This window comes from Ursus americanus, chromosome 4, assembly GCF_024610735.1.
Source record: "Ursus americanus isolate L20-20 chromosome 4, mUrsAme1.1.p, whole genome shotgun sequence".
NCBI classification, from domain to species: domain Eukaryota; kingdom Metazoa; phylum Chordata; class Mammalia; order Carnivora; family Ursidae; genus Ursus; species Ursus americanus.
The window spans coordinates 9,935,072-9,956,140 of NC_142130.1; the positions used below are offsets into that span (position 1 = coordinate 9,935,072).

Consider the following 21,069-nt stretch of genomic DNA (forward strand, 5'->3'; position numbering starts at 1 on the left):
GCTCGTCAGAATGTTACACCCAAATAGAAGACCATGGGGAGGGGATGGGAAAGCAAGCTTTCAGACAAGTAAAAATAGGAAAAGAAAAGAAAATACTAGCCTTAGAGGACTTACGATTAAACAACTTGATAGTTGAGGATTTTGAGAAGCACAACTTAAATGGAACACAGACTTTAGCTCAGAATTCATCTAGAAAAGGAACCGGGGGTTTGTATAGCCCAATAGCAGAATAACTTTGGGCACACAGAAGTCTTCCTTCTGCTAAGCTGAAAAGCAGTTTAAGCACAATTCAAATGAAATTCATTGGCATAAAAGAAGAAATCATTTGTATATTCTTGTCACAGAATCATGCACCAATTCATTAAAATGGCTCTTTTAAAGCTGAACCCAGGCCCTACTGCGATGTATTAAATTAGGAATGGCTTTCACTCTGATTGTACGGAAGTAGCATATCCTCTCTCTTTAGGTCATGCAAGAGGGCAGCTCTGAGTCTGGGAGCCTGTTCACAATCACTCCTCCTAATATTGTAGACACTCCTTCTCTAATTACCAAAGTCTGCCTTTCAAAAATTTCTACTCACAAATAATAAGATTCAATCCCTTCTTCAGACAAGTGACCTAGGTTCTACATATATGAAGAAGGGAGTTCTTTACTTACATAAGTGACACGGGGGGGGGGGGGGAAGAAAGGAAAGGAAAAAAAAGTCTCATTTCTGATACATAGAACTCAAAAAAGACAAATTTCAAATTGTTCAAAAGACTCAGCTACAGGTGGCTTGAATTTTTAATAATGCTATCTGCAGCACTGCATATTTAAATCTTAAAACAACCAAAAAAATGCAAGTGGGCTTGACCTTTGGCCAGACAAGATGCTACAGCAAATGTAAACGATATAAGTCCTAGGTTTGGGGACTGTGGCCAATATCACTGCAGATTCTAGAAAGGTTCTCTCGTGCGTACATCTCAGTATCTCCTTCCCAGATGATGTTTTGCAGGAGCCGGACAAGTAATGTCAATGCATGAAGTTGAGTGTGTGCAGAAGGCAACAGGGAACACTGGGACCTCTGGTCCAAACTGGAGTGGGCATGTGCTCTCCAAACAGCTATCACAACCTACTGCTACTAGGGATTTCAGGCCCACATTTCCATATCATCCTATTTTTCAAAACTTTTCAAGGAATCCAGACTTTCGTGTGAAAACTATTTGATTTTTTTCTAATGTTGGCATAATTAAACCACCACCACCTTATGCGAATCAAACTAAATACATTCACCTGGACAGTATTTAGCCTCTGGGCTGTCAGTTTGAAAACCCAAACCTACTCTAACATTGCCATTTTTTAATAAGATTTTTATTATTTATTTTTGAGAGAGAAAAAGACAGACAGGGAGAGAATGGGTGGGGGGAGGAGCAGAGGCAGGGGGAGAAGCAAACTCCCCGCTGAGCAGGGAGGCTGACATGGGGCTCCCCTTGAGGACCCTGGGATCATGACCTGAGCCGAAGGCAGACACTTAACTGACTGAGCCTCCCGGGTGCCCCTGCCATTTTTTTCTTTAAGTTACCACTTTTATAAGGAAGAAACCGAATATCAGAGATGCTGCTTCTGCCGATCCTAGAACCCAGGTCTCTGGATTCCAGGTTCTGATTCTTCAGCCCACTGCTACTATGTTTGTCCCCAAAATGCACCCATAATTTGTTAACTCTTGGCTCTGCAATGCTACACTCTTGCAATCTAACGAATGGCTTACGGAGACATTGCAGTACAGTAATCTGCTGTCTTACTTGACCACCCTACATTTCCGAAGCTAATCAGAAATTTATTGTTTTTAGGGTTTCAGAGGGGAGGAGGTGGGGGACTGGGCTAGCCAGTGATGGGTATTAAGGAGGGCATGTACTGCATGGAGCACTGGGTGTTATATGCAAACAATGACTCATGGAACACTACATCAAAAACTAAGGACATACTGTATGGTGACTAACATATCAGAATAAAAGAAAAAAAGAAAAAAAAAGAGAAAAAAATATATTTATTGTATTCATAACATACTCTAGTCCTGTGATTGTGGTGGCATCAGAACAGACAGCAAAACATGTGTGATTTTGCTTTCTAGTGTCGGAGAAATTGGTGTGCCTGGTGGATGGTACTTGTCCCTCACTCCCGGTGCCTGAATGGTATGCAGCAGAATGGAGAGCTTCTCCCCACCGAGGTGAGGCGGAATGAGATGGCAATGTCGTGTGACAGAGCTTGCTTGTTTCCAAGAGATCAGAATCTTTATTGAAAGAGCTCTCTTTTTTGATTTCCGGTTCAGGCCCTCAGCAGTTGATAAAGTAGAATTACTTAGCCATTATCAGAAGTAGTTGTATTTCCGCAAAGAGATGGTTCTAAACAAGAGTTTATCTCTACAACAAGATTGATAGAATTCGCACAGATTATAATTCAATCAGACACCTTAAACAGCACACGTATTGGCTGGTAGGCTATGTGCAAAAGCTCCAGCCACAACAAAGGAAATAACTGGGGAATATTTCATGTAGTCTGAATACTGGGAATAAATGTTAGCAAGTGCTGCTTTGGGTGGCTATAGGTTATGTCTCTATATAATTCAGAATAACATTTTTATATAAATGCAATGCCAACCGAATGCCATTAGTACAAAGAGTCAACTATCTGTGACCTTTGCAATTGTTTGCTAAAACATTCCCGGAAGGTTTAATGTACTCTCCAAAGCATATTTCTTAGACTTTGCATCAGTCTTATTAGTAGCTAACTGGTCCTGCTACCCTCTTTGAAATTTGGGGTACTGAGGAATGAAGGTTAAAGGTGAAGTCAAAATAATTGAAACCCAAAGCCTCAATCCTATTTGGAACACCAACTTTTGATATCAGAACTATTTCTCACAACTTAAAAAAAAAAAAAAGAGTGTAGAACTCAGGGGCTCGATTCTAGCATCAGACAGCCTGGAGTTGGCTAACACACTGGCTTTATCACCCACCAGCTGGGAAACCCTGGACAAATTTCTTAATTTCTCTGAGCCAAATTTCCTGATCTGTAAAGTGGGAATAATGATAATATCTAATTTGTAGAGTGGTTGTAAAGATCTAATGAAATAATATGACAAAGCAAAAACACAAAAACTTGGCATGTGATAAGCAAGCAATAAATATTACCTGCTACTGTTATTATTAACACGGAATGGCTCAAATTTAGTGAGTCAGAGGCCTTGGAATAGCTATACACTACCATATTCTACAATCAAGTTCTCACCAACATCGTAATCTGGTACTAATTTCCTAATTATTATGTTTCTACTCTGCCTTTACTTTTCCAAGTTCCCCGTCGGTTTGTTGTCCAATAGAAAGAGCACAACCAGAAAAAGAAGATGCTCTTGCCCTCGGGAGCATTTCATGGCTTTGTATTTTCATCTCCAGTGACACAGAAGCTAACGGACGATTAGGGACATGGGGATGGACAGAACGTCCTCTGTAGGAGCACCAACCGATAAATGCTAGGTCCTCTGTCTCCCAAGCAGAACATGGGGCCAGTAATATTTCATTGCAGATGGGAAAATGGAACGTGAAGGCCAGGATCCTCCCATGGGGCCTGGGTTTGGGAGGGATCACTACTTGCAGACCTCCCTTTGCCAACTTCAGGAAGGGGATTAGCTTGTTAAAACAGTCTCCTAACTGGTCTCCTTGCTTCTGCTCTGGCCCCCATCTGGTCTAATCTCAACCCAGCAACGAGAGGGACCCCTTAACCATGTGGATCAGTTTCCATCCCTCCATGTTCAAAGCCCTCCAGTGGCCCCTCACCTCACTCAGAGTAAAAGCTGACATCTTTCCCACAGTCTGTAAGGCCCTGCATGATCCGGCCCCACGTCTCATCTCCCCATGTTTCTGGTCACACTGCTCCCGTTGTTATTCTCGGAAAACACCAGGCTTGGAATGCCCTTCCTTGAGTTACCTACAATGGGGCTTCCCCTGGCTGCAACCCTATTAACTTCCCCTGCTCGACGAGGCACTGGTCAGCTTCCAGCATTCTCTGCAGTCTTCTTACGAATCATGTTTATTGCCTGTGGTCTATAGTAGGACGTATGCTACGTGGAAGGAGGAGCTTTCTTCAGTTCTGTTCACTGACATAGCCTGAGTGCCCAGAAGAGCGTCTTGTGCCCAGCCAACGTTTGATATATATTTGCTGGATGAATGAATGGATGGATGGTGAATCAGTAAGCGAATATATACGCATGCAGATTCTCGATTCCCAGCAACCACTGCTGTCTTCATGGGAGGAGCAACTGGCCAGGGTGAGAACCGGCAGGCAGCAACTGGTTCCCAAGAGTACAAAACCTCCTGTTCACGCCATGCAGATGCAAATAGGCATGCTGCTTTCTCCCAGTGCCAACTGGAAAACGGGCTGCAGGTTTCGCTTATTAAAAAACAAAAACCGAAAAACAAACTTCCAGTGCCTTTCACAGAACTTCAGGCCAAGCTAAATTGTCACAATTCAAGACGCTAGCATTCTGGCTCTGCATTCATCCATTAATGAGCTTTGAGGCCCTGGGAAAGTCAGTTAACTTCATGGGGACCCAGCAAAATAAAGGACAACTAATTTTCTTTCCAACTTAAAAAATCACAGCATTAGGAAAAGGAAAAAAACCAGTCAATCCCTGCTTGACCACTCTTCTCTTTCCTTCAACCAATGAATTCCAAATAAATATCCAGATTTTAACACCGCACTCTCACAAGAAAACCAACAATCCTATCTGGCCCATCTCACAAAAGAAATGATATTAATAGTTGGGTGTGACTCAGCTTATTTTCCTGCAGGTGATTCCTGAAGGTGGTGGTTCCAAAGCTCCATTAATGCTTTCTTTTAACTGGGAACCATGCCCCTGACCAAACAAAACATCTCTCTCCAGACAGTACTAGAATGGCTAGCATTCTCCACTTGTTATCTGCTGAAGCTTATGGCAATATGGGGTCATTGCTAAAAAGCTAGATTCTTGATGATGTAGAATTCCTGTAGAAACACAGAGATATTCCAGCTTTCGTCATCTCATCATTTCTGTTGACCCCATAGGCCATAGGTAAATGAGCTCTCCAAGTACCTGTAGCAATCTGCTTTGTACCAACAATATTAACAACCAAGTGTGTGGGAATGATAATCACTTTCCTTTACAGACCAACTATTTTATCAGCATCGTACGCCCAGTACCTTCCCAGCACTGAGGACACTGAGCTGCAAACAACACAATCCTTGTCCTCAGGGAACTGACTGTCTATGAGGAGCAAAGACAGCCCCATGAGAAGCAATTAAAAAAAAGAAGGAACAGAAATGGCTCTGATGTTCAAGTTAAAAGAAAGCTTAGAAGAAAAAAAAGCAGACATAAAAAAGAAAAAAGATTTCAAAAATTAAATTACTGAAATGACTACCCAGATACAAATATCTTCAACATCATTGGTATATATTATTCTAGACATCCCCACCATTTATATATATAGATGGAGAGATAGATACATTTTTTTCTTTTCTTCCTTTTTGACAAAAATGAAAATGTGTTTTATCTAATCATAGCATTTAAAAAAGGCTTTTAAAAAACCTCATTATAATAGTTAATCGTCCATTGTAAATATACATCTATAGCATTTTAACTGGCTGAGATACCTTTCACAGCACCCTTTAATGGACTGACTTTAAGCAATTCCCTATTGGTTAACTTCTACATACATCTTTATGTAGTTACCCAAATATTTATTTAGGATACATTCCTGTATATCTGTGTGTGTGTGTGTGTGTGAGAGAGAGACAGACAGACAGACAGACAGAGAGCATGTTTACCCATATGTATTCCAATTGACTTTGAGTAAAGATAGAGTACCAACCTCCAACCTTCATTTCCATAAGCAGGGGCTGCGAGTGTCCATTCTGGGTACCTCATTTAAAGAAAAAAATCTTTGCCAATCTACAAGTTAAGAAATGGTATTTCATTCTTGTTTCCTTTTGCATTTATGTTGTTGGTATGATTATATTTAGAACATCTTTACAGGTAATTGATATTTCTTACTTTGTTAATCAGTCTTGTTCTTTTCTTTTTTTTTTTTTAGATTTTATTTATTTATTTGACAGAGAGGGAGACAGCCAGTGAGAGAGGGAACACAAGCAGGAGGAGTGGGAGAGGGAGAAGCAGGCTCCCAGCGGAGGAGCCTGACGTGGGGCTCGATCCCAGACTGCTGGGATCACGCCCTGAGCCAAAGGCAGATGCGTAACGACTGAGCCACCCAGGTGCCCCTAATCAGTCTTGTTCTTAACTCAATCTTTCCCTTAGTTTCACATTTTACTATTGATTTATAAAAACTCTCCATCTCTAAAGGCTACTAAATTCTTTCTCATCATATACCAAATGGATATTTTTCCCGAATCAGTTATTTCCATTTTTACTCTGTTTATTATGTTTTGGGTTTTTTTTGTTTTTGTTTTTGTTTTTGTAATGGGAAATTTTAAGAAATGTATATAGGCAAGTTCATTAAAATTCTGTTCTGTGGATATGCCCTTGCATATATGCCCTCATATATCTTTCTTTACAGCAATTTTCTCCTACTACTTTTACATTTTTAATTTTCACATTTATACCTACAAGACATTTAAGAGGCCATGATTAAAATCTTACTATAACTCTTTCAGAAATCACATAAAAATATATAAAATCAATGTGATCTTACAAAGAGGGTTTATTTACCCAAAAATACTTTTTTAAATTTTAAATTTAAAGATGGGACTTATAGGGAAAAAAAATAACCAGCAGCTCTTTTCACTTCCAGAGATTGTAGTATTCAATTATCAAATGACATGAAAATCTTGTTATTTTTCTGAGCTAACATTACTATATTCTTTTTGGTCACCAATTCTGTTCACTGTGTATGTTTTATCTTCTCAGCTGGACCACAGATGTCTTTTGCATTAAGAGAGTAGACTGAGATTCTTTGATAAATTATCCATGAAATAGTAGTCATGGGATTCACACAATTTAGTATATAATTTGGCATATAGTAAGCTCTGCCTAATTAAATAAATTTTGTGTGCCAGACACATATTAAGAACTCCAGAAAATGAATAAGATGATAAGTGGTTAAAAGGGTATTTTTAAAGTAATTAATCCAATGGCAACATATGGGATGAACAGAGATTCAAGAAAGAGAGAGACGGGTAGACCAAGTAGAAGTCTACTGCAAAATCTAGGCTTCCGCTGAATGGGCCCACCAGCCTGAGAGACTAAGAATGAATGAATGATCCATGGACAGTAATCAGGAAGATGAGACGAAGAGCAATCTGAGCAGGGCAGGGAGGGGAGTAGTGGTTTTGGTATCAGACCTACTGAACCTACTTTCAGTGGGACAGACTGTCAAAGATACAGGACCGGGGCACACAGCTAACTGTACTTATACCATAGCACACTGTGTTAGCTATTTCACTCACAGAATGGGAATTTAAATTTCAGTCATCCACACATTAGTGATAGGCTAGGAAAAAGACTCCAAGAGCTTGGTTTGATCATTGCTCTGCCACTTCTAGCTATAAAGACCTTAGGGCAATTTATTACCATCTTTGTAAGCCTAAGTTTTGTCATCTAAGAAATGAGGAAATAATGGGGCGCCTGGGTGGCACAGCAGTTAAGCGTCTGCCTCCGGCTCAGGGCGTGATCCCAGCGTTATGGGATCGAGCCCCACATCAGGCTCCTCCGCTATGAGCCTGCTTCTTCCTCTCCCACTCCCCCTGCTTGTGTTCCCTCTCTCGCTGGATGTCTCTATCTCTGTCAAATAAATAAATAAAATCTTTAAAAAAAAAAAAAAAAAAAGAAATGAGGAAATAATAATGTCTCCCTCGAAGAGCTGGAATAAATGATATAATACATAAAAAGCAAACAGCATGATGCCTAAAATGCAATAAAAACTCAATACATGTAGTAAGTAGTGGAAAAACCAGAGAACTTAATAACTTGCTCTAGGGATGGTCCACATTAAGGGATAAAAGATAAAGATGGTTAAAAGATGGAGGGGCGCCTAGGTGGCTCAGTGTGTGAGATGTCTGACCCTTGGTTTTGTCTCAGGTCATGATCTCGAGGTCATGAGATCAAGCCCCATGTCAGGCTCCATGCTCAGCGTGCAGTCTGCCTGAGATTCTCTCTCTCCTTCTCCCTCTGCCCCTCCCCCAACTTGTACACGCACACACACACACTCTCTCTTTCAGTCTCTAAATAAATAAAATCTTTTAAAAAAAGATACTTAAAAGATGGGAAAGAACCTTGAAAACACAATGTTATGGAAATCATGGGGCTAAGAGTTTCAAAGAAGGAGTTAATCAATCCAACATGAGGACAGAGAAACGAACCATTTGGCCCTGGTTGTCCTTCATGTAAGAAGCAAATCTGGAGAGCACTACATACCCAAAGTTGGTCGTCCATGCCTGGTGGGTTCTTTTTGATAAAAGCACCATAGTATGTAGCAATATTTCGGTGATGAGAATATTTCTTCAACATGTTAATTTCTTGTTTGATTTCTTCCTCTTCATCCTATATTAGAACAAAAATATTCTGTCATGAAAATCCATTGTCTTTAGTAGGATTCTGTTTTTTTTAATCACCATCTATATCAACTATGTAATAAATTCTTAAGTTTTTTCTTCTGTAGTGATAAACAAGCATAATTTTTATATAACTTGACTTTCTCTCTTGACTACAAAAAAAAATTACAAGACAACATATCAGCAATCTAAGAGGGTCTTCTGTTTGTACAGCAAACAGGCAGAGCATGTAACCTGCTAGGGAAAAAAATCTCATCCTTTCACCCTGAAAAGATCAAGGTAGACAGACTATTGAGATAAAATTCACTCTCGGCTTCTGGGAACTATGTCCACTGAGTACCTACCACTGATCATATCTGGTATAGGAAAGATTGGGGAAAGAAAAAAATACAGGCTCTGAGATTTAAAATTTGTTAGGTTCATTTTCTTTGAAGCCTACTTTTATTGAAGTAACTGATTGAAGATGATGAAAGTCAGACGGGAAAGGGAGCGAGGGTAGTTTCTAGATCTGAGGAAGTTCACAAAACAGGAGTACTCATCTCACCTTCAGGAAACTAAACATAAAAAGAAAGGAGGAATGTGGTAGTGCCATGGATGTGAAAAGAGGTAACTCTCCTACAGACTAAGTTTCCTGGTATTCAGGTTCCGTTCATTCTGAATTTCAGTTTGGAGTCCGTCAACTTGGGCCACGTTTGGAAGCCCTGGCATTACCAGCGGAGTGTGCAGGTGCTCTCCCATAATTTTATTTTGATATGTACACATTAATTGGACTGTAAACCATTTTATTTCTAAGACTGGTGGAAAAAATTCCATCCAAGGAGAGTTGTTTCAGATGCAGCAGTAGTAACAATGATCTCTGCGTGTAGGTTGTTTAATCACCTTTACCTGCAAGGCTGCTCATGCTGTGTCCCTGTCTGTCCCTTTATCCCTTGAGCTGTTCAGCCTCACTTCAGTGTCAACAAGGTCCTGCCCTTCTGTGGTCTTCCATGGGATGTTTTCTTTCCCCTTCCTCATCTTCACATAATTTTTACTCATTATTCCTATTGAGTTTATATGACCCTCCTCAGGATGTCTTCCCTAATTCTCTCAGGCCATGTTAAGTCCCCATCTCCCCCCACACCGCTATATCTTATCCACCCCCTACACTTCATACGCGCACCCTATTTGTTGGTCCCCGTATGGAGATGTGTCATAACTGCTCTTTTACTTGACTCTCTTCTCCATGGATTGTAAGGCCTCCTCTGCCTTCAGGTCTCTGTTCCAGACTCCCTTCCCCAGCAAAGCTCCCTGATCTGACTGACTTGGTTTGAGCCTCACAGATCATCACATGTGTCTCCCTTTGTAGCACCTTTCCATTTGACCATTTGATTAAACTCTCTCTTCCCCATCAGTCCATAATAACTGTTAACACAGGAATGGTTCCTGCTTTTGCTCTCTGTAACATGCCCAGCACCAGCCAAAGTGCCTGTGAAGAAACATGAATAAAAGAATGAACAGCCACGGGGCGCCTGGGGGGCACAGCGGTTGAGCGTCTGCCTTCGGCTCAGGGCATGATCCTGGCATTATGGGATCGAGCCCCACGTTGGGCTCCTCCGCTATGAGCCTGCTTCTTCCTCTCCCACTCCCCCTGCTTGTGTTCCCTCTCTCACTGGCTGTCTCTATCTCTGTCAAATAAATAAATAAAATCTTTAAAAAACAACAAAAAAAAATGAACACCTGCAAAGGGCGAGCTGCTTACAGCAGCATTAGTGGGGCTTGAAAGGAAATGGTAAGAATGAGATGAGAAGAATGGTGAAATGCTGACATTTTCTGACCACGCAAAAATAAGTTTTACTGAAAAACAATGGAGATCTGCCAACCTAAGAGAATGAAACGTGTTACATGTCACATGGCTTAACAAAATCGAAGACTAGGTATCTCAAAATAGAACGTATGATTGGGGTGCTGAGCTGAGGAGAAGCACGTGGCCCTCACGGTGAGGAGGGGAGTTCAGGAGGGAGGGGCTGGGACGGTGGCTGAGGGAGGGGATGTCGTACTGCTGACCGCTGGGTTCTTCCCTGCAACTATCAGAAACTACCTACACCTTTACCGTTGGCCTGGGGAGAGACTGACCTTCACAGACCTTCCACTTATTGAAGGGTGCCCACAGCACACCTCAGATGTCTTACTGTGGTGCATAGTGAGCTATTTTAAACCTACCACGTGGGGCCAAATAATTGCAGACGAATGCAGGATGTGAGCGGATGTACCTTAGGGAAGCCCACACAGAAGGGGAGAAAACAGACCTGAGGGTTTCTGTGGGCAGCCTGGTATCGACAGCTGCTTCCACTAAAGAGGCAACTACATGAGGCAATAAAACACCCATCCCTCTCCCATGGCAGCCGGCCAGCCTCACCTCCAGTCATTCTTAGCGACAAGTTGGTTCTATAAGCATTGCTGCTGGCTTCCTAGGTTCTCAACAGGATGGAGGGTCACGTGGGAGAATCCACGGTGGGGCGGGGGGGGGAGTGTCGTAAAAAAAGCTTACTGTACTATTAAGAAAATGAGACTTTATGAAATAGTTAAATAACAGTATAATTCAATATATAATTAAATCCAAAATAAATGGTATTGGAGATCAGAATGAAGGCAGTATGCTCTCCATCACTTTGTAAAGGTAAACTGAGGCAATATGAAAATGAAGAAAGCATATGCACTGAGTCAGAAAAATGAGGGTGGGCAGGTGGGGTGCATGTTCTCTTTGGGCTCCATGATCTTAGGAAAGTAACCCACCTTTTACAATTTCAGTTTTCTCTTCTATAAATAGATATAGATTTTATAATAGTATTTTATTATATGCCCCTGTCTTTTGTGATATTTGAACGAAGTATGTGAAAGTTATAAAGTGTAATACAAAATAAACATTATTATTAATCTTGTCAACCAATAAATAAATAAATAACAAGAGTAGAAGAGCAGGAATGAAAGCATCCTGAATTTTAGTTTAAATTGCATGGCTTCCAAGCACAATTACGGAACCACTATGGGTCATGGTTATGTAGCTCTAGCACAGAACCTTGACCTTGATATTATATGACCTTGTAAGTGGGCATGCATTTTATTGGGCTACTATTTATCCCAATTTCTAGTCTACGGCATTGGTGGCAGCAAGTTAGTCAGTGGCATTGAAAGGGACACACTTACTAGTAACTACAAGAATTTATTTAACCACTCGACAAGAACCCTACCCTCTCACAACATGGCTATTGAAAAGCATGAGTCATAATGCTTTCGAAAAGACAAAGACAACAACAGAGGCCAGAGTTAGATTACAAAGTTATAAGAGAAGGAAGTCTTGTGTTTTGTAAATGGACTATTCTCATGTCTTAAGAATTAGCAAAAGGATCGAGTCCACTGGGAAATTAATGACCTTTGGGTCATAATGAAAAACAAAGTAATGGTATCAAACTGTCACAAATTTTAAAAGGGACTAGTTTTAATAAGCCAAGTCCAGTACACTAGGAAGAACCATTACTTCGGTCATGAGACTTCTAAATCTAGTCCAAGCTGATTCATTATGTACCCTCAGACATTGCATATGGACTCTCTAAATATCAGTTATGTGAATGAAAATAAGAATATCTATTTAAACCACCTCTCAGGCTTAGAAATTATCAAGTGCTTATTTAAGCATAGCTTTATTATCAAAATAGAGACGATTGTTTTTTTCTCAAGATCATGGGAATCTATTCATTGCTTTGTATTTGTGGTAGACTTGGGTAGGGGAGGGGTGGCAAGGCCGTGATATTTGGCAGCCTCCCTCATGAAGGGATGGGATCCATTTCCTCTTCCTGTCTCTGGATTTGGCCATGTGACTTGCTCTGGGCAATGAGACGTAGCAGAGGCTGGAAAATTACTTGTGCACTGGGGCTAGCTCTCTCTCACTGCTTACAGAAAAACCTTCCGTGTAAGAAGCCAGGACTGGCCTCCTGGAGGATGGCAAACCATGTAAGAGAAAGTGGTTTTCAAATGCAAAGAAATGGATGCTTCCAGGAGACGCTTTTAAGCCACTGGCTACCTCTGATGATGATCTCATATAATGATATGATACTGTGGTCAGAAAATATAGCCAAAGCCAACCTTACGTAATGTTTGCTGCGCACCAGAAGCTGTGTATTTAATATGCAAAACAGCTCTATGAAGTAGATGATTTAATGATCCCATATAAGTGAGCAAAATGAATTTCAGACAGGTTAAGTAACCCCCCAAGTTCACTCGTATATTAAATGTCAGAGCTAAGATTCAAAGCGAGATTCGTCTGACTCCAAAGCCAGTGCTCGTAATTCATTCTCTACTGGAGACGCATAGACAGAAGAACAGCTCCCCATGGGGATAAAACTCAAGCGGCTCATGACGAAGGAAGTGTCTGGGAGCATGTTAAGCCAGTGATGAAGAGAAACCTGCCTTTGGTCCTCCAATTAAAGAAGCTTGTTAGCACACAATAGTATTTGCTTATGAATGACATCAGGGGATAAAGGAGGGATTTTAAGTTGCATATTTAATACACAGGGAATATCCTTTAAGCATCTACAATATGCTAGGACTGAAACATGGACTTAATAAGATAATATTAGTGTGCTCTATAACAAAGAGGTTGCCCAACATTTAGCTCTCAATCCACAGAACAAGAATAAAACTGTGTAACTCGTATAATAATCCAAGGGCCTGGTCAGTTTGAACTCAGAAGAAAGTACGAGATGTAGAGACTCCTAAGTGCCACTTCACCCTAGGTGTGTGGATACTGGTCGGAACCACTTCTGCTCTCCCCATAGCACTTGCAGCATTAGGCAGTTCTGTCAACGTCCCTGTTGACAGAATATGACACAAAGTTGAAGATAGTTCATTGTTAAAGAATCACAGGCAGTAGAATGTGAAGGGATTGTTGACATTTTCTAGGATGTAATTTTATAATGTTTTAAAATAATTTGTAATAGTGAAATCCCTGCCTCCAGGAGAAATTTTATTCAGGATGGCAACACAGAGCATCAACAAAAACTGGATTTTAAAAATCAGTAACATTTATTTTTATGAGTTTAACTACGTCATATCTCGACAAAGAAGCAGTTTTAGTGAATACAAAATTAGAGTTTTTGAAAGCAATACAAAGTCACATATCAGCTTCAATATCTCATTAATTTTCAGTTTCGTTTTGTTTCCAAAGGAGAGAGAAAACCTACATTCCTAAGATAAGTAATTGCAAATTTCTCTTTTTAAAGGGAAGGCTTTGAAATTTCAGTGGAAATTCTTCTTGCTGAATGAAATTCTGCGCACGAATGGAGGAATCTCACAGTATAAATTGAGAGGTTGCCATACTCTAGAGTGTGTTTGTTGGTATATAGCATACCGTCTGAGGTTCGTTTTTGTATCACAATTTATTAAATATGAAAATGTATTAAAAATTAAATGATAATTTAGCATGTATGGATCTCATCAAATTATCTCAAGGTGGGGTTATACACCTATAAATTATACTTTTACAGACTGAAGGAAACAGACCCAGAATGAGTCTGAATTCTGAAGGCCTTGTGGGGGTTACCCATTTAGGAAGAGAGAAAAACGTGATGCAGTGTGACTAAGGAGGGAACCATTTTTTTCTAGCAGAAAACTAGTGATTGCCAAGGCCCTGTAGCTGGAAGGAGCGTAGCATGTTGCCTCCTACAGGGATTGTTGGTACCGCGGAGAGAAAAAGGAAGAATGTCTGCAAGAGACATTAATAATAATAATACACACTGACACACCGAACATAGCGTTCTACATATTGTTCTCAAATGCTTTCTTTATAAATAACTCTGCTTACTTCTCACATAAACTTCATGAGAGGAGGGGTATTTACCCACAAGGCGAGGTTAAGCAACATGCCCAGGGGATGGGAGCCCTGAAGTGTCAAAACTAGGATAGCCCCCGATGCAAGCGCCAATCTGCTGTGCTCCCCCTGACCGTGAGCCTGTTCTCCCCTGCTGGGAAACGCTGTCCCTCCGAGAAACAGCTCACGCAGTCCCATGCACCTTTTTCTCCCAGCCAAGCCTCCCCCGATGACCACTCCCAAGAAAACCATGAATTAAGAAAAAAAAGACCCGGGGCGCCTGGGTGGCACAGCGGTTAAGCGTCTGCCTTCGGCTCAGGGCGTGATCCCGGCGTTACGGGATCGAGCCCCACGTCAGGCTCCTCCGCTATGAGCCTGCTTCTTCCTCTCCCACTCCCCCTGCTTGTGTTCCCTCTCTCGCTGGCTGTCTCTATCTCTGTCGAATAAATAAATAAAATCTTTAAAAAAAAAAAATTTCTTAAAAAAAAAAAAAGAAAAGACCCATGCTCAATAACCCAGAAGTCAATGAGTTCTACCCCCGGTAGTGCTGTCACTAACTTGCCTAAAGTCTTCCACAAATGAAGTGGCTTAGAGTGCTCTTAAGCCTTCTCTCTGATATGTTGTGCATACACGTACAACGAGCCTACACATCCAGGCCACACGCCCAGTGTGCGCACACATGTGCGGAGACCTAGACACACATAAGCCACCAAGAGAGGTACATGTACTCTGTAGGCAAGATGGGGCAGACGCAGAAGTGTGCATGTATGGGCAGCTCGGCTTGTTCGTTTTTAGGACTCTAGAAGCCTTCCAAGCTCTACATGCTGTATACCGTACAGAACGGAAGCACTAAATACCTCCCCAAAGGTAGAGGGTATTACGGAGAAAAAAATAACATTTGCTTATCTTTGTTAAAAGTTCTCATCATGTGTTTCATCAGAGGGTCTCTCTGCTAAAGACACCTACCCGAAGAGCCCCAAAGGAGTCCCAAGGAGGCGTGTTCAGAAGGGTCTCTGCAGCAGAAGGCCCTGGGTGGGGATTCCCAGGCTTTGTGGAACCCACTGGAGGGTCAGACTCCTACAGCTGAGAATGCCCTTCTCCCAGCCCCACCAACGCAGAACCAAGATCTACTCATTCTTGGATCTCATGGATCTGTCACTTTATCAGGAAACATACGAGCAGCCCAAAGAGATTAGTTTCCTCTTAAATGCTCTCTTAATACTCTCCGCACGCTCCTTAAAAGCTCATCAGAACTGCGATGCAGTCATTGTTCAACTGTTTGTTAAACATCTTTTATGCATGCTGGAATGTAAGATTCCAGAAGACTGAGCGTGTCTGTTCTCCTCACCGCCATCGCTCTACAACGTAGCACAGCCAGCCACTCCTAAACGCATGAATGAATGAATGAATGAATGAATGAATGAATGAATGATAATAGTGTCAGTCTTCAGCTTCTGGAGGAATCTAGCCATACGTTCTCTCCTAGATCCTGCTCCATATGAGGTCATTTTGTCTATGCTCGGGGCGAGACTAACACTGTTCGGGGGAGACTGCAACTCTGTGACTGAAGCTGTGACCAGGCTCCAGCTCTCTTTGAGGAGTGAAGAAGTGGTTGGTCTCCCAGGAGCCTCTGGTAGAGGGCTCTGCCCATAGTTAATGGGTTCAGTGAATGTCTGCTGGTGAAGACAGGGCTGAGTCAAACTATTTACGCGTATTAACGAGTAGCTAAGCCAGGTATGGCGCGTAGTTCATAGCACAGGCTGCCATCCCCACGCTCTCATCTACCAATGACAGAAGGTCAAGGCACTCTCTACAATGCTCTTCCCATTCTTGCTGCCTGCCCCATTCAGCATTCACTGTATCTTTCCAGGACTAATAATTGAAATCGTTTATTCAGGACCTGTTATGTGCCAGGCACTACATATTATATCATTTTAGCTGCAACACAAGTTGGGGATGTTTGTATTTCCACCTAACAGATAAGAAAAATGGGACTCGGCAAGGTTAAGAAAGCTGCCCAAGGTCACAGTCAGTAAGGAGGGGAGTAGGGTGCGATCTCGGCTCTACCTGAGTCCGCAGGCCACGCTCCAGTGGTACGCCATCATCTTCCATTCCTGTAACTGGGCTGTGGGGACGGTGGACACACCCTGGCTGAACTTGAACTCCAACTCTTCTATTTACTATCTGTGGGGCTTGGGCAAGTTCCTCAGGCTCTTCGTCCCTCAATTACTCATTCGTAAAATGAACACAGTAGCTGTAATGGGAGCTGTTTTGAGGATTAAATGAGCTAACATATGGTTAACGAAGTACAACTGTGCTTGGCACGGAATAAGTACTCAGCCATTTTTATTTGACCATGGTTGTTGTTGTTATTACTATTATTAATGATGTTATGTTCTGTGCTACCAATCACTCCAAAGAATGGCCTCTCTTTGGGAGGGAGGAACCAAACATGCTTGCAACAGTGTGTCCCTTGACTCTTCCAAACAACTCAAGATGAAAAGATTTTTTTTTTCTTTTTGTCCAATTTCAGCAAACATTCACTAAACCCATTAACTATGGGCAAAGCCCTCTACCAGAGGCTCCTGGGAGACCACTTCCTTACTCCTCAAAGAGAGCTGAAGCCTGGTCATAACCTTCGGTTACAGGAATTTGGTAAGCAAGACAGAAATGGGAACTCAGTCAAGCAGGGTTTAAAACAGATCCTCCTGGTAGGCAAACATTTAGTAAATACTTACTGAATAAATTAATGGAAGAACTCACACTAAATTAAATACTAAATGCCCTTCTATATTAATGGGAGACTTATAGCAATGTGGTGGAGAGGATGGACTTCGAGGATAGAGTTCAACTGCTCGGGCTGAAATAGTCACCCCACCCTGTACGTGTGACATTGAGCAAGATACTTAATACGCCGGGTCTTCGCATCTCTGTAATGGTACTGTTAATGGAAGCTGTTTTGTAGGTTGCTGGAAAGGATTAAATAATCAATATATAGCAAGGATTTAAAAGAGTTCTGGCTCATAATAATCACTCCACCAGTGTTAGTCACCATTATTACTACTTTTGGCTGAAACATAACAAAGGCCCTTGGAGAAGCACTTTACTTAAGGACCAAATCGGTTTTACGCACATCCACTACAATGATATTTGCAACCAGAGAGGTGTGATTCTCCTGGTTTTGCCTACTCAGCCACCTTCCCACCCTCTTCTCAAATATCTCTCGTGCTTTTCTTTGAGGAATCATCCTTTCCAACCCTTAGTCCCTGTAGGTTCTAGGGCCAGGTACCCAATCCAGATATGGAGGAAGGAAAACAAGGGTTGGTTCAGGATTGGGGACATGACCCGAGCTGCGCCACTGATATTCGGACTGGCACTTTGCTGGGACTAACAATAACGAAGTGATCAGAACATGAATCAGGAGCTGTTGGTGGGAAGAAAGCAGAGCCCAGGGACAGAGAGAGATGACATTCCTAATCATATCATGTGACTTCTAATAAATCCCATTTTCAGCTTCATTTGGTTTGAGTGGGGCTTTGGTACGACAACCCAAAGTGTCCTGAGTACTAAGGGCAGAACCAATCATTGTAAAGTGAAAGGCTATGATATTAAGTTATGATCTCCTTAAGTCCTGTGTGGGCTTCAAGGTATCATTGTAAAGGGACTAGTTTACATCAGGAATTTTTATCCAAATGAAAATGAGGATTATTTTCAGGGTTATCAAAGAACAGCAGTCTCTTCACATAGGGTGGCCAGGAAGCAGTGAATATAAAAGCCTAGAAAAGCGCCCCTCTGACTTTCATATATCTGGAGTTCCTTAAGGGGCTTGTAGAAAAGGCGGGTTCAGAGGCTCCGCCCAGAAATTCTACAGCAGGTCTGGAAATGTGCATTTCTCAGGAATACCACCGGAGGGCTGACAGTTCACGGAAGCTGATAGTCCACTTGGAGAAACACTACCCCAGAGGGCCCAATTTTGTTTAGATATTGCAGGCAAATCTAGAGTACACAAACCCAGCTGGGAAGGAATCCCCAGAAAGCTGCGAAGTGAAGAAATTCTCATAATTATTTCAGGAACTAAAACAACCTCAAAGACTGAGTCTAAGTTGAAGTACTAATTCTGAAGCAAATATTGGCAAATTTGGAAATGTCTCAGTTCTAAAACCAGAAGAGCAGAAGCATTATATCCAGTTCTTTCTGTGGCTAGTTTCTATTAAAAAAAAAAAAAAAAAGAGGAAGTGGTGTAGAGTAAAAACAATAATCTAAAAATTGATTTCATGCTTATGGTTTTATCAATTTCATTACAATAAACTATAGTAACTGCCGTAGCTTGCTGCAAACAATTAACAAAGACGACCTTTGAGAATTCATCTCCGTTTTTAGCAGAGCAGCTATAATGAGCACAATTATAATAATTGGTAAGAAGCTTTTGCAGCATTCCATAATACACAGAAGACAACATGGCAAAATGAAATAGATTGTTTTCCGAGGCTACCGCACAAATTTCACAAAGGAAATCTTACGCTGACTGTAGTGTGTAAGGGGGTGATACCAAAGTCATTCGATGCTGTATTAGACACCACGGGAAATAAGAAAACTCTCTCCTGATGTGATGTTCGTATTTATCTTTGTTAAGGGTCAGTGGTTACAAAATAGTGATGTGCGTAAATCAAGGAAATTACCCAGCCCTGTCGGCAAGGGTTCCCTAAGAAAATTAAGTCCAAGCTCCTAAAGCATCCACTGTATGCAATGGACTGACTCTCCTATGTCCTGACAACAGCCTCGGCTCTGTACCGTTCTCTGCAGAATCGAGAAAAGAGTCTCTCATACTCATTTCTGCAGAGCTTTGCTATCTTGTGGAACCCAGTTTAGAAAGGCTAATGGGCATCCCTTGAATGAAAATACAGATGCGGGGATAAATAGCTGTGTTGATTCCAAAGCAAGGTGGTTTAATAGTAAGTGGTTCTTCAAGAATCTTAAAGTCTCGAACATAGAACCAGAAACTATGACAGTAATATTCAGTGCTCTCAAGTCCTACTTCATGCATCAACATACAACTTTGTGCACTGACTAACGATGGCAGCGGGAATCACCGTAGTCCCACACAACAGAGCTTGACAGCACGAATGTCTTGGAACGTCCACACCCAGTAACTGTGAAATTGCTGAGTGCCCCACACTACGTGGAGACCCTATTCAAGGAAAACAGAGTATTAGGACTTCGGCAGAATTGCAAAATACATTCTGACTTGTTTTGTGGTAAAAACTTTGTAAAAGCTTTCCATATTTATTACGGGTTTTTGCGTAGACTGATTGTACCTGATCTTGATTTTTTTGTGTCAGGTCTGCTAACTGATCACACCGATATCCCTTCTCCCTCCATGCCTGACAGAACACAGATTTTTAACTGCACCTATTGGGAGAATAAAAGACTACATTTCCCGGTTTCCCTTGCAGCTAGGTATAGCCAGGGAAAGCAGAAGTTAACTACAGCTCTTTTCTGAACCCGTCTGCTTCCACCCCCTCACTCTCCTTTTCTTGCCGCCAAAGAATGTGATCCAGGGAAATCTAACAACCACCTTGCACCTAAGTGTGGAAGCCACTCCACCACATCGCTGCCATACACCCCGGGCTGTAGCTTCCAGACCCCTTAACATGGGAGAGCAAGACCCTGGCCTCGTGCCTGAGCCTGTGTGATTTCGCGTTTTCTGTTTCAAGTGGCAGAACCTAAACGTAATTAATATAATACACGTGTAGTTTCTTATTCAGTAAAGGCCAGGTGAATTAATAAACTAACAGGGATCAAATATCTGAACTGGTTTGGAACCTTTGAAATTTGAATAATGTATTTTTTTGTATTTATTATATTTTTTATCAAAAATGTATTTATTACAGGCTTCATCAGTAGGAGCCTGCTTCTTCCTCTCCCACTCCCCCTGCTTGTGTTCCCTCTCTCGCTGGCTGTCTGTCTGTCAAATAAATAAATAAAATCTTTAAAAAAAAGGCATTAAAAATGTATTTATTATATTTATTTATCAAATATATTATTCAAATAAAAGGACAAATAAACAGAAGTAGTACTTTATCTAATGCCAATAAACGTGGAAATAATTTTTTGCTGGTGAAAAATATATTTAATTTAAAGACAAACTCAGATCGATGATAAGGAAGGAAAGGAAGTCAGTACAAGGTGTGGAATAAATGAACATTAGTGAAATCAATACTATGGGAGGGTACCATATAATATATACTTATTAAAGGTAACAAACTGGGCCAGAAAAGACATAGACTGAAATCTGACAAGCAGATCTATTGTGTGCCTTTTTAAATTTGTATGTTGGTTCTTGATATCTTTGTGTGATTCATTCATTCTATGTCTATTTACATTGAATAAACCACTTCCGGGCTGAATGGAAGACTTTGGTCTTTTCGCTTTTATGTACGGGGGCAGGCAGACATCTTAGAAAAATCCCCAGAGCAATAGAAAATTATTAACATGCTTTTGATGTCCAGTGAGTCCTTTCAAGTCTGCTTTTTGCTCTATACTCTCAAAAAGGCATTAAAATATTTTAAATAGACCTAGCAAAAAGGACTGAAAGCATGAGATTTCATTTAAAATAAAGTCTATTCCTTAGATTGCTTTCGATCATCCAGGCA

General features: G+C 41.3%; 1 protein-coding gene across 8 annotated transcripts in view; it reads right to left on the bottom strand.

The window, feature by feature from the left end:
- The window catches only part of TNIK (TRAF2 and NCK interacting kinase), a 373,645-nt gene that overhangs the window by 129,980 nt on the left and 222,596 nt on the right, over positions 1-21,069 (bottom strand). For all 8 annotated transcript variants that reach the window (XM_087861395.1, XM_087861392.1, XM_087861390.1 and 5 more), the window contains exon 4: positions 8,438-8,563. In XM_087861395.1, the coding sequence (XP_087717521.1) occupies positions 8,438-8,563 (126 nt within the window). The remainder of the gene's footprint in view (positions 1-8,437; positions 8,564-21,069) is intronic.